The sequence below is a fragment of the Equus asinus genome, chromosome 9 (genome assembly GCF_041296235.1).
Source record: "Equus asinus isolate D_3611 breed Donkey chromosome 9, EquAss-T2T_v2, whole genome shotgun sequence".
In the NCBI taxonomy this organism is placed as follows: Eukaryota; Metazoa; Chordata; class Mammalia; order Perissodactyla; family Equidae; genus Equus; species Equus asinus.
Genome location: NC_091798.1, coordinates 38037135 through 38048158, shown reverse-complemented (window position 1 = coordinate 38048158; position 11024 = coordinate 38037135). Strand labels below are relative to the sequence as shown.

The 11024-nt window shown below is 41.7% G+C and overlaps 1 protein-coding gene across 1 annotated transcript in view; it reads left to right on the top strand.

Annotated features, from left to right (window-relative positions):
- The first annotated feature begins 624 nt into the window (after positions 1-624).
- NDFIP1 (Nedd4 family interacting protein 1) overlaps positions 625-11024 on the top strand; it is a 46493-nt gene continuing 36093 nt past the window's right edge. Inside the window, exon 1 of the mRNA XM_044780686.2 lies at positions 625-953. Coding sequence (XP_044636621.1) covers positions 891-953 — 63 coding nt within the window. The 5' untranslated portion in view covers positions 625-890. The remainder of the gene's footprint in view (positions 954-11024) is intronic.

Below are 11024 nucleotides of genomic sequence, written 5' to 3'. Positions count from 1 at the left end.
ACAGATGAGGCTGTTAAAATAGTCAAGGACTGCATAAAACTGAGGCTGCTATTATTAGCCACCTTACATAGGCTTTGAGATGTAAGGAGTTCTCGAGGATTTAGGGTCAGCAAATTTTTTTCTGTAAAGGGCTAAGACAGCCAGTGATTTAGAGTTTGCGGGCCATACTAAAGAAACGGGAGCAGCTGTGTTCCAATAAAGCAATTTATGAACCCTGAAATGTGAATTTCATATACTGTGCACGGTCACTGGACCGCATTTGGCCTCTGCCCTGTCGTTGACTGACCCCTGATCTCTCAGGAAGATGAGAAAGGAGTGGATGAGAACCGAGACTGCAGCCAGGCACCAGGGATGAGACCTCTGCTGTCAGGACCGGCAGCCTCCTTCTCAACGACCTCGCCAGTGGGGCCGGGGCCGCAGTGTCAGAGTGTGTGACGAGGTTTAGATGAGAACACGGAGGGCAAGCTCAGGGCTTGGGACCAGAAGCGCGTGGCCAGCGTCGCCCTCTGTGCGGTGGCCTGTGGGGAGCTCGTCACTCGCGGAACGGAGTCCGGCGCCCCGGCCTTGGGGGCGCGGGAGGAGGGGCGGCGCGGGTCCCACCCCGGCGGCGGCGGCGCGGGGCGAGGGCGGCGGCCGGGCGGGCGGTGTGAGTCGGGGGCGGGGCGGCGGCGCAGCGGCGTCGTCGGCGTGCCCGCCTCCTCCCCAGGGGCCGTGTAGGAGCCTCCGCGGCGGCGGCGCTCACAGCCCGAGGAGAGCGGCTCGCCTGGCAGCGGCGGCGGCCAACGAGACCCACCGAGGCGCGTCCCCCGCGGCTCCCAGCGCTCTCAGGCCGCGGCGCCGCGTCCCTCGCGCTCGCTCGCCCGCCCTCCTTCCCTGCGGCCGGCTGCGCCATGGCGTTGGCGTTGGCGGCGCTGGCGGCGGTGGAGCCGGCCTGCGGCAGCCGGTACCAGCAGGTGAGCCGCGCCGAGTCCTGCCCCGGCCCCCGGCCCTCCCCGCCGGCCGCCTCAGGCCTTTCCGGCCCAGCCTGCGGCCCACTCGACGCCGCGGCTCGGCAGGCCGCGCTGGGCCTGGGCGGGCCGGGCGGGCCCCGGGCTGCGACTCGAGGCCGCCGCGGGCCGGGCCCAGCCCTCCGCGACCCGGGGCGGGACCGGGCGGCCGCGAAGCCTCCCCCGACCGCGTTCCTGCGTTTCCCGCGGCGGGCGGGTCCCCGAGTCAGAACCGCGACCCTCAGTCGGCGTCGACCTGGGGGCATTCGTTTATCCTTTTTCCGTCTTTGGTTTGATGTTACTGGAAAGGGAAAAAAAAAAAAAAAAAAGGCAAGCATGAAATGGAAAAGGAAACTGGGCGGAGAGAAAAGATTACAATCGCTGCTGCTGCCGCCGACAGCTCCCCGCAGCGAGATGCAATTACTCAGGGTTTCAGAGCCTGGTCTGTTTGTCGGAACCCATCCGCCCCGCCTCCCATTTCAGACAAAAGTCACAAATGAGGCGAGAGACTGGAGACCGCGGTTTGCAGTAAATTCGGAAAAGGCGATCTTTAACAGTGGTGCTGCCCCAAAATGTCGAGTTCCGTTGAAGGCTGCAGGGCGTGTGCCTGGGTGTGTTTTAAAGCTTGAGAATGACGTTTAAAGGGATTTAATAACATGGCTGGGCAGGAAATGTATAGGGAACGGTGGGGTCATTATCTCGGCTATGATTTATAAATTGAGGCCCTAGGGAAAAGAGCTGCTTGTTTCGCTCGCCACTGTCTGTAGCCGGTTTCCCTCGGAAATTCGGAGGGACATTGTGCAAGATTGTTACGGGTATTTAATGTCCCACATCGTAATTGTGGGAATTGAGCCGGGTAGTTAGTGATCAACATTGGAATCAGTCAACGTTGGAACCGCAAGTAACTGCTTAGGTTTTGCCGTGTTTCAAAATGCTTTCAGTATAATTTGCGTGCAAATGTCAATCGTCCTTATACGAAATTAAATGTCGTATCATACGTGATCTACAGTTTTATATTTTAGAAGTAAGGAAAGCCAATACGATTAAAACATCTAGATTAACCCTGGTGCGCCCAGGTACTGGTTTGTTTTCCTGTCATCAGCTGTGTTGTAATTTCCTCCCTCCTCCGGCCGGCCGGACTCTTGAAATGACTCTGTTAAGAATTTAGCTTTTGGGTTTCATAAACACGCCCAAGTTGTCGCTATGCAGTCTAGTCGTTAGATCTCTCACAGCCTGGGGTCTGGCACATGCTTTTTTGTATGACCTTGGGCAAGGCTCTGGGTTCCTCCCTGCTTTAATGAAATACGAATGACAGGTGCCAGTGAACTGTCACCAAGGTGTTTGCAAATCACAGGTACCCCGTAGTGTGATCTAATTCATTCTTTTCATCCTGCCTTGGATAAGGCAAACAAGCAAAAAGCTGTGGCTTTTCTTTGTACTGCCATCTTCTTGAGCTATTAGGTAATGCTGACATACTGCTAGAATACAAAAAATTTGGTCGAGTATCAAAATTATGTATTCCTTGGTGTAGTATTTAACAGCTTTAAATATTCAGAATGGAGATGTATGAGGGACAGGCCATCTTTTTTTTTTTTAAATCATTATTTTGAAGAAATAATCTTCCCAGGAAAATTGCAAAATATGAAAGCTAAAAAAACCCCTAAAAAGCACTACAACACCTATCACCCATAGATAACCAGAGTTAATATTTTAATGTATATCCTTGTAGACTTATAGCTATGTAAATATACACAAGTATAGATCAGTATAATGTGTACAGATAAGGAAACCTAATATTGATTGAGCATTTACTATGCACCGATCGGGATACTAAGTGCTTTACATCCATTATTTTGCTTAATCCTTGCAGAACCCCTATGAGGCAGGGTTTGGTATTACTGTATAGATGACAAAATCAACTCTCCAAGAGGCTCAGTAACTTGCTCAAGGTCATAGCTTCTAAGTAGTGATTACAAGGATAAATACACACTCACCTGCTTAAAACGCAGGCTCATGGTCCAAATATAGGCATATGCATTGGCAGATATATACACGTGCATAGGTATTTGTTTATGCACCCATACATACATGTATAGGCACATCTTTGTACACATGTACAATTCTAGGGGCGCTTGATTGTACTTGCACGCACTTTGTGCATATGAGCACATGTGTGTGTTTACAGACCCACATGTGCCCGTGTATGTCGCGTTCTCAGACACATGTTCATTAACGGATTTGCATAAGGTATATTCATGCACTGTATGTACAAAGGTACACAATACAGCTATAAAATAAGATGGTTTCATATTTTAACGTCTGCATAGCATGTAATTGTATGACTGAACCATAATTTAATCAGTTGCCCATTGTTGGTCACTAAGGATATTTATAATTTTTTTCATTCACTGAAGTTTCTTTTACATACATCATCAGTTATTTCCTCAGTAAAAATTTCTAGATATGGAAATGCTTGGTCAGAGAATATACATATTTAAAAGGCTTTTGAAATATAGGATGTTGGTGAATTGTCCAGGCAACTTCATAGCAGCATGATACTCCTTGGTTGTCACCAAAGGCGATTCTGACTTCTGTTTGATCTGGTTAATCAAACTGAGCTGGTCCTCTAGCAAAGTAAATGTAACGGAAAACTGTATGATTCATTCATAAATGCAAACATATTTTTGCCTTTATGGTCTTTTTATTGGTAGTGCAATATGTGCACAACTTGAATTTAGCATCACATCGGACTACATAGAAAGGCTGGGCTCAGGTTCCCTGTGGCTTTATTTTTTTTCTCCTTTTTTGCATTTTGAAACAGATCGTGTGTCCAAACAGTCGGAAGCACTGTTTCAGAAAGGTCCAGGTAGGCCCAGTGTTGAGAAGCTTGTTAACGTGTTGCTCTCTCTGAGGACATTGATTCCTGTTCATCAGTTCTTGCCTCACTGGAATGGATTTTTACCTGTATCATGAATTTTGCCAAGTATTTCCTGAAATGTTTTGAGGTATTTGAATTTGAGTCCAATATAAGTGGGCAACAATGACACTGCCACATAGGCTTAAAAGAAGACTGCAGTGTGTTTAGCTTTAGACTTGACGCGTTGCCTGCTACAGAAGTTGCCCACTTGTGAGCATCGCTAATAAGTTTGTATTGTAGTCTGACGACAGTGTAGAACAGCTTTGGGAATGACGCCTTTTTGGGTGAGCTCTCAGAATTGTGGAGGAAGACTTTGATAGATCAGGGAAAGAATTTCGTCTCTGGCAGGTTAAACCATATTCATGTTCAGGTATTAGATGAAGTCACAATCCTTGAGGAGGGGGCATGTGGTTTTATGTTTTTAGTTTTAAAAGTCATTATAATTATATCGTGGAATGCCCCTCAGAATGTTATGTCAAGAGGCTGGCCCCATGGCCGAGTGGTTAAGTTCGCTCACTCCACTTCCGCCGCCCAGGATTTTGCAGGTTCAGATCCTGGGCACAGACGTGGCACCGCTCATCAGGCCATGCTGAGGCGGCCTCCCACATGGCACAGCCGTGAAGGACCCACAACTAGAGTATGCAACTGTGTACTGGGGGGCTTTGGGGAGAAGAGGGAGGAAGAAGAAAAAAAGATGTTAGCTCAGGTGCCAATCTTTAAAGAAGAAAAAATAACGTTAAGGCAAGATTTTAAGATTATTTTGCTGTATTTGTGGCCTGTATGGCCAATGATCAAGGAAAACTTTCATAAAAATTTTGAGTAGATGGGTAGAATTACTTAAAAAAAAATGTTTAAAAATTATCGTAAAAACAGTACCATTTTACCATTATATATTTACCAAATATATTATCATTTTATCCATTTTTAAGTGTACAGTAAGTTCAGGGGCATTAAGTACATTCACATTGTTGGGCAGCCATCACCGCCATCCGTTTCCAGAACTTTTTCATCTTCCCTAACTGAAACTCCATACCCATAAAACAGTAACTGCCTATTTCCTCCTTCCTCAGCCCCTGACAGCCACCATTCTACTTTCTGTCTATGAATTTAACTGCTCTAGGTACCTCATATAAGTGGAATCATACAGTATTTGTCTTTTTGTGACTGGCTTATTTCACTTAGCATGATGTCCTCAAGGTTCATCCATATTGTATCATGTGTCAGAATTTCCTTCTGTTTTAATACAACAGTATTCCATTGTATGTGTACACCATATTTTGTTTATCCATTCATCTATAGATGAACACAAGGGGCGCTTCCACCTTTTGGCCATTGTGAATAGTGCTGCTGTGAACATGGGTGTACAAGTAGCTTTTGAGTCCTCATTTTTGGTTCTTTTGGGTGTATACCCAGAAATGGAATTTCTGGTTCATATGGTAATGCTATTTTTAATTTTTTGAGGAACTGCCATACTGTTTTCCATAGCAACGCACCATTTTACATTCTTACCAGCAATGCATAAGGGTTCCAGTTTTTTCACATCCTCATCAACACTTGTTATTTTCTGGGTTTTTTGTTTTTTTTTTTAATAAAATCATCCTGATGGATGTGAAGTGGTATTGCATTGTGGTTTTGGTTTGCATTTCCCTAATGATTAGTGATATTGAGCATCTTTTTATGTGCTTATTGGACATTTTTGTGTCTTCTTTGGAGAAATGTATATTCAAGTCTTTGGCCCATTTTTGAATTGGATTGTTTGCTTTTTGTTGCTGAGTTGTAGGAGTAGAGTAATTTTTTTTTTAAATTTTTTTCCTTTTTTCCCCAAAGCCCCCCAGTACATAGTTGTATATTCCTCGTTGTGGGTCCTTCTAGTTGTGGCATGTGGGACGCCGCCTCAGCGTGGTTTAATGAGCAGTGCCATTTCCACGCCCAGCATTCGAACCAACGAAACACTGGGCCGCCTGCAGCGGAGCACGTGAACTTAACCACTCGGCCACGGGGCCAGCCCCAGAGTAGAGTAATTTCTTAATAATATTTATTTACATTGTCAACTTTTTGCTATGAAAATTTTAAACATACACAGAAATATAGTGTAATAAACTTTATGTACCCATCACTAAGCTTCAGCAGTTGTCAACAAATGGCTACTCTTGTTTCATGTATACTCCCCACCATTATTTTGAAGCATATCTTAGAAATATCATTTCATCTGTAAATGTTTCTGTGTGTAACTCGAAAAGATAATGGTATGATGCTTTAAGCAGTTATTATTACATGAGAATTATACCATGAGAGTGCTTTTGTGATCAGTTATGAATATGGAAACAGGATTTGTGAGTGTCAGGAACTGCGTATCTGCAACTGTCCTTGGTATTTAGCTCACTCTTGGTGAACTGTGTATACTTTGTGTTGTTTTTGTAGCAGTGATGGATTCCTGTTGATCCATGCTTATTTGCTTGCCTAGTGCTACAGGTGACCACGTGTTTGGGGAGATTTGATTGGTTTAATCATTCTCTTTGCCCTGGAATCAGGTGTGAATAGAGACCAAGGGCCGGTTGAGGTGCTCTAGAAAACCCTGGCGTCTGAACTGATGCCACACTGGTTTGCCTGCACATAACTTGAAATTACTATATCCTAGACACCAATTATATTACATTACTTTACATTAGATTATATTATAAAATAAATCCTACCGTGAGTGATTTTCTATTTTTATTAATTAAAAAAAAGGAAGTCTTGAAGAGATTCAGGTGACATCTTCTGATTTATTTGTTCTTAGGCCTTTAAAATAATTACTTTGGTTTCTTAATAATTTATTCTTGTATTGTGTTTGAACAAATCCAGCTGTTAGTGGAACCATATTCTTGTAATAGTAGATGCTGCCCATTTAGATAAAGCAGTTTTAACACTTTAATTAGAGATTAATGCTGAAAATCAGCTTGATGGTCTTATCTTGTTTCTCATGTCATTTTTACCAGTATGCTAGGCAATTGGTAAATACCATGTATCAAATTTGCTGAGCTCTACATGCTCCAGTTGTAATTGCTTCTGGTGGCTGTGTAGATAGAGGTGCCCTGTGTCTTGTTGCTGTCACCAAGAGCAATAATGAAACCAGTGTTATCAGATGTCACTTAGCACATCCTACTGTTAAATTAGGCTGACTCATTTTTTCTGAATAACACAATTTACATTAAAAGTTCTAAATATTAGCTCTAAATACTGATCAAGTTTAAGAACATTTCTAGTGAAATATTTTCTTACTGATTAAAGCAGTTCCTCTCACATGTATATTTCTTAGCCCCCCCCCAGCAATGTAGTATAATCTTTGACAGTTTTTCTTTTAAATTTGTGTATTGCAGTAATATCAGTTTAATCAGAGGCTTGAATATGATTTGGCGGTCTTTCTGGAGATTGGATCATTTATGAATAGAATTACAAACGTTTAGGGGGAGTAGTTTCTGTTTAATAACAGTTTCATTTTATTTATCATTCAATGCTTAAATGTGTCATTTAAAATTAAAATTTCTTGTTACACAGTAGTACACAGATATGTTCTTTGACTAGAGTCACACAGTAACTTTGTAAAGGAAAACTTGATTTTCCTTCCCTTCTTTTTTTTTTTTTTTTTTTAAGGAAGATTAGCCCTGAGCTAACTACTGCCAATCCTCCTCTTTTTGCTGAGGAAGCCTGGCCCTGAGCTAACATCCTTGCCTGTCTTCCTCTACTTTATATGTGGGACGCCTACCACAGCATGGTGTGCCACGTGGTGCCATGTCCACACCCGGGATCCGAACCGGCGAACCCTGGGCCACCGATAAGTGGAACGTGCGAACTTAGCCGCTGCGCCACCTGGCTGGCCCCCATTTTCCTTCCTTTCTAATCTCTCCCCAGAGGTGTAATTAATTCTCAATTTTGGTGTGCGTTCTTCAGGCTTTCTTTCTTATTTTTCCTTTGCTTTTTTTTAAAAAAAAATTTAGATTTTTAACATTTTTAAATAAACTTTTTGTTTTGTAACATTTTTAGATGTTTAGAAACATTGAGAAGAGAGTACATTTTCCATTTACCCCAAACCCAGTTACCCCTGTTAACATCTTAGGTTAGTATGATACATTTATGACATTAATGAACCAGTATTGATACATTTTTCTTTACTAAAGTCTGTACTTTATTCAGATTTTCAGTTTTTAACCCAATGTCTTTTTTCTGTTCCAGGATTCCGTACAGGTTTCCTCATTACATTCTGTCATCTTGTCTCCTTAGCCTCCTCTTGGCTGTGACAGTTTCTCAAATTTTCCTTGTTTTTGAAGACCTTGACAGTTTTGAGGAGTATTGGTCAGGTATTTGTAGAATGTCCCTCAGCTGAGATTTGTCTGATCCTTTTCTCATGATTAGATTGGGGTTGTGGGTTTGGGGGGAGGAAGAAACAGAAGTAAAGTGCCATTTTCATCACATCGTATCAAGAATACGTACTTTCAACTTGGCTTATCACTGCGGAGTTGACCCCGATCACCTGGCTGAAGTAGTGTTTGTGAGGTTTCTCTACTGGGAAGTTACTCCCTCCTGCCTGGCCCCCTCTTTTCATACTGTCGTCTTTGGAAGGAAGTCACTGTGTGCAGTCCACACTTAGGGATAGGGGCGTTATGCTTCACCATCTCATTGCGGGCAGAGTATTTATGTAAGTTACCTGGAATTTTTCTGCATGGGACACTTGTCTCTTCTCCATTAATTTATTTATTCAGTGATATCAGTATGAATTCATTTATTCTTCGGCTTATAATCCTATCCTGCTTTATTTTGTTGCTCAGATTGTTCCAGTTTTGGCCCTTGGGAACCGTTTCAGTTGGCACCTGTGTCCCTTTGACATAGTTCCATCATTGTGGGTTTTTTAAAGCACTTCCTTACTTTTTGGCTCCAGGCTCATGTATATTTCCTCTGCTGTCCTAGAATCAGCCGTTTCTCCAAGGAGCCCTGCTTGCTTTTATTGGAGAGTGATATTGGAACCAAGATTGTGCTCATTGCCGCTAGGGTGTCATCGCTTCTAGGCCTTCTGAGCTGACAGAGTAAAGAAATGTTTATGTGTACGTGTATATGTAAACATGTCCATATGTAACCATCTGTATCTGTACTAGACTAACCCACTCTAATCTGTTACTGCATGGATCACTCTAGCCTCCTCCCCCTGCTTATCTGTAAACTTGCACTCCAGCAGTGAAAACCTGGCTCCACCACCCGCCGTCCACTTAGTTAATTCTTCAATTCTAATATACACGTGTGGACTATACACATATATCTAATATACAGCTGTCAGAGTTGTTAACCCGCATCCCTGTGGGAACGGTTTTATCTACTAGAGGGCAGGGCGTTGTACCATTTCTTTTGCCTTTAGTCTTATAGTCTCTACTCATTTCCATAGTTACTCAGGTACTCAGATCAGCACCTTTGCTCCCCAGCCTCTTCAGTGGGGTTGTGTCATACTTTTATAATGTAGTTAGAATTGTTTTGTTACATTCCGCATACCATCCTGGGAACCGCCAGCCACCTAAATTTAAAAAAAATTTTGTGTATGTTCAATTTCACTCTTTGTGCTGTAAAGTTCTCTAGGTTTTGACAAATGCATGGCGTTTTTTTTTTTCTTTTAAACATACTTTTTAAGAAAAATGGTAGGAGTGATTTCTCCTTTTTATTTTCCAAATTTTCTGTTAATGATCATGTTTTCCTTGTTTTAAAATTCCTTTAAAAGAACTTTCATTTGGAATAATTTCAAATTTACGGAAAGTTGCAGGAATAGTATAAAATAACAGCCATGTATTTATTGCCCAGATTCGCCTTAAACATTAAGGTTTGATTAACAATGAATACAGTCCTATAAAAATTGAGAGTGCTGCAGGTAAAACCCAAGTCTCCTTAGCTACCACAGTCCTTATCTCTATAGAATTCAGTGCTTACTTTGCTCTTTACTTTGTTATTAAATTATTTTTAATTAATTTTGTCCTCATTAAGTTTAGATGCAATTTTATAGACCAGGTCATCAGAAATATAGTGAAGCTTTCATTTTAGCAGATTTATGTTATAGCATCCAAACCTTTTGTATAACTTTGTGTTAATAAGCAGTTTTCGAAGCATGTAACATAGACTTCAGTGCCTGAAAGGTTCACCTCGGGTGCTAGGTAGAGACTGATTCAGGAGAACGTAAAGGGACTTTATTAAAACATCTGATCAGTAATTACCCAGCTTCTGTCATGAAGTAAGTAGTTGTGTGACTGTGGGTGAGGACTTTAACCTCCTTCCAGCCTGTTTCCGTCTTTTGTAAAATCAAGTAATTGGACTAGATCGTTTTGACTCCTTCCAGCTTTATAACTGATTGTTTTTGTATGTAGAAGCTGGTGGCTTTGATCCAAAGAGGATCATTCTACTGATGATTTAGCACATTTCTTTCATGATGTATAATTATTTTTAGAAGTGATGTCAGTAAATACAGATGGTGAGTTTATGCTGAAAGATAAAAAAAGTGTGCTTTAAAAATATAGAAAATATCTCCTTAATAGTATATTTTAAAAGAATGAGTCACTGATGATTACAGAATACTGTTTTGTAATTTTGCAGTAGAAAACATTCTGTTTGTGTCTTTCCCTGCTGAGCAGCTTTAAACATTGTGTATCTCGGCAAAAAATTAATGAAAATCAGGAAACGTAATAATTTTTAAATTGTTAAAATGAACTTTATTTTTTAGAGCAATTTTAGGTTCACAATAAAATCAATCTCTTAAAAGCAAGAAAATAGTAAGTTAAGAGTTTTTTAGTTTTTTTAAAGAAGGTGGCTCTTTGATTTCTGGTATTCTTATTCACTGCTTTTAGTAATTGCATTTTCAGAACTTTAGAAAAATCTGTTCAGTTACTGTAGAGACAGCATAAGAAGTATGATCTGAGGGTTATCTGCAGGCTTGAGGATCCTGTATATGATTGATGGCTGATGTGGGATTGTTTTCCACACTTTTGTCCTTGTGTGACTGAATTTCATTTTCAGATATCATGTTTTAAAATGTGCTTAGAATCAGTTCTCCTCAGTCCTGCATTTGAAGGTAGGCAGCATGAATTCTCTTAAACACATTGGTTCAGCTTCAT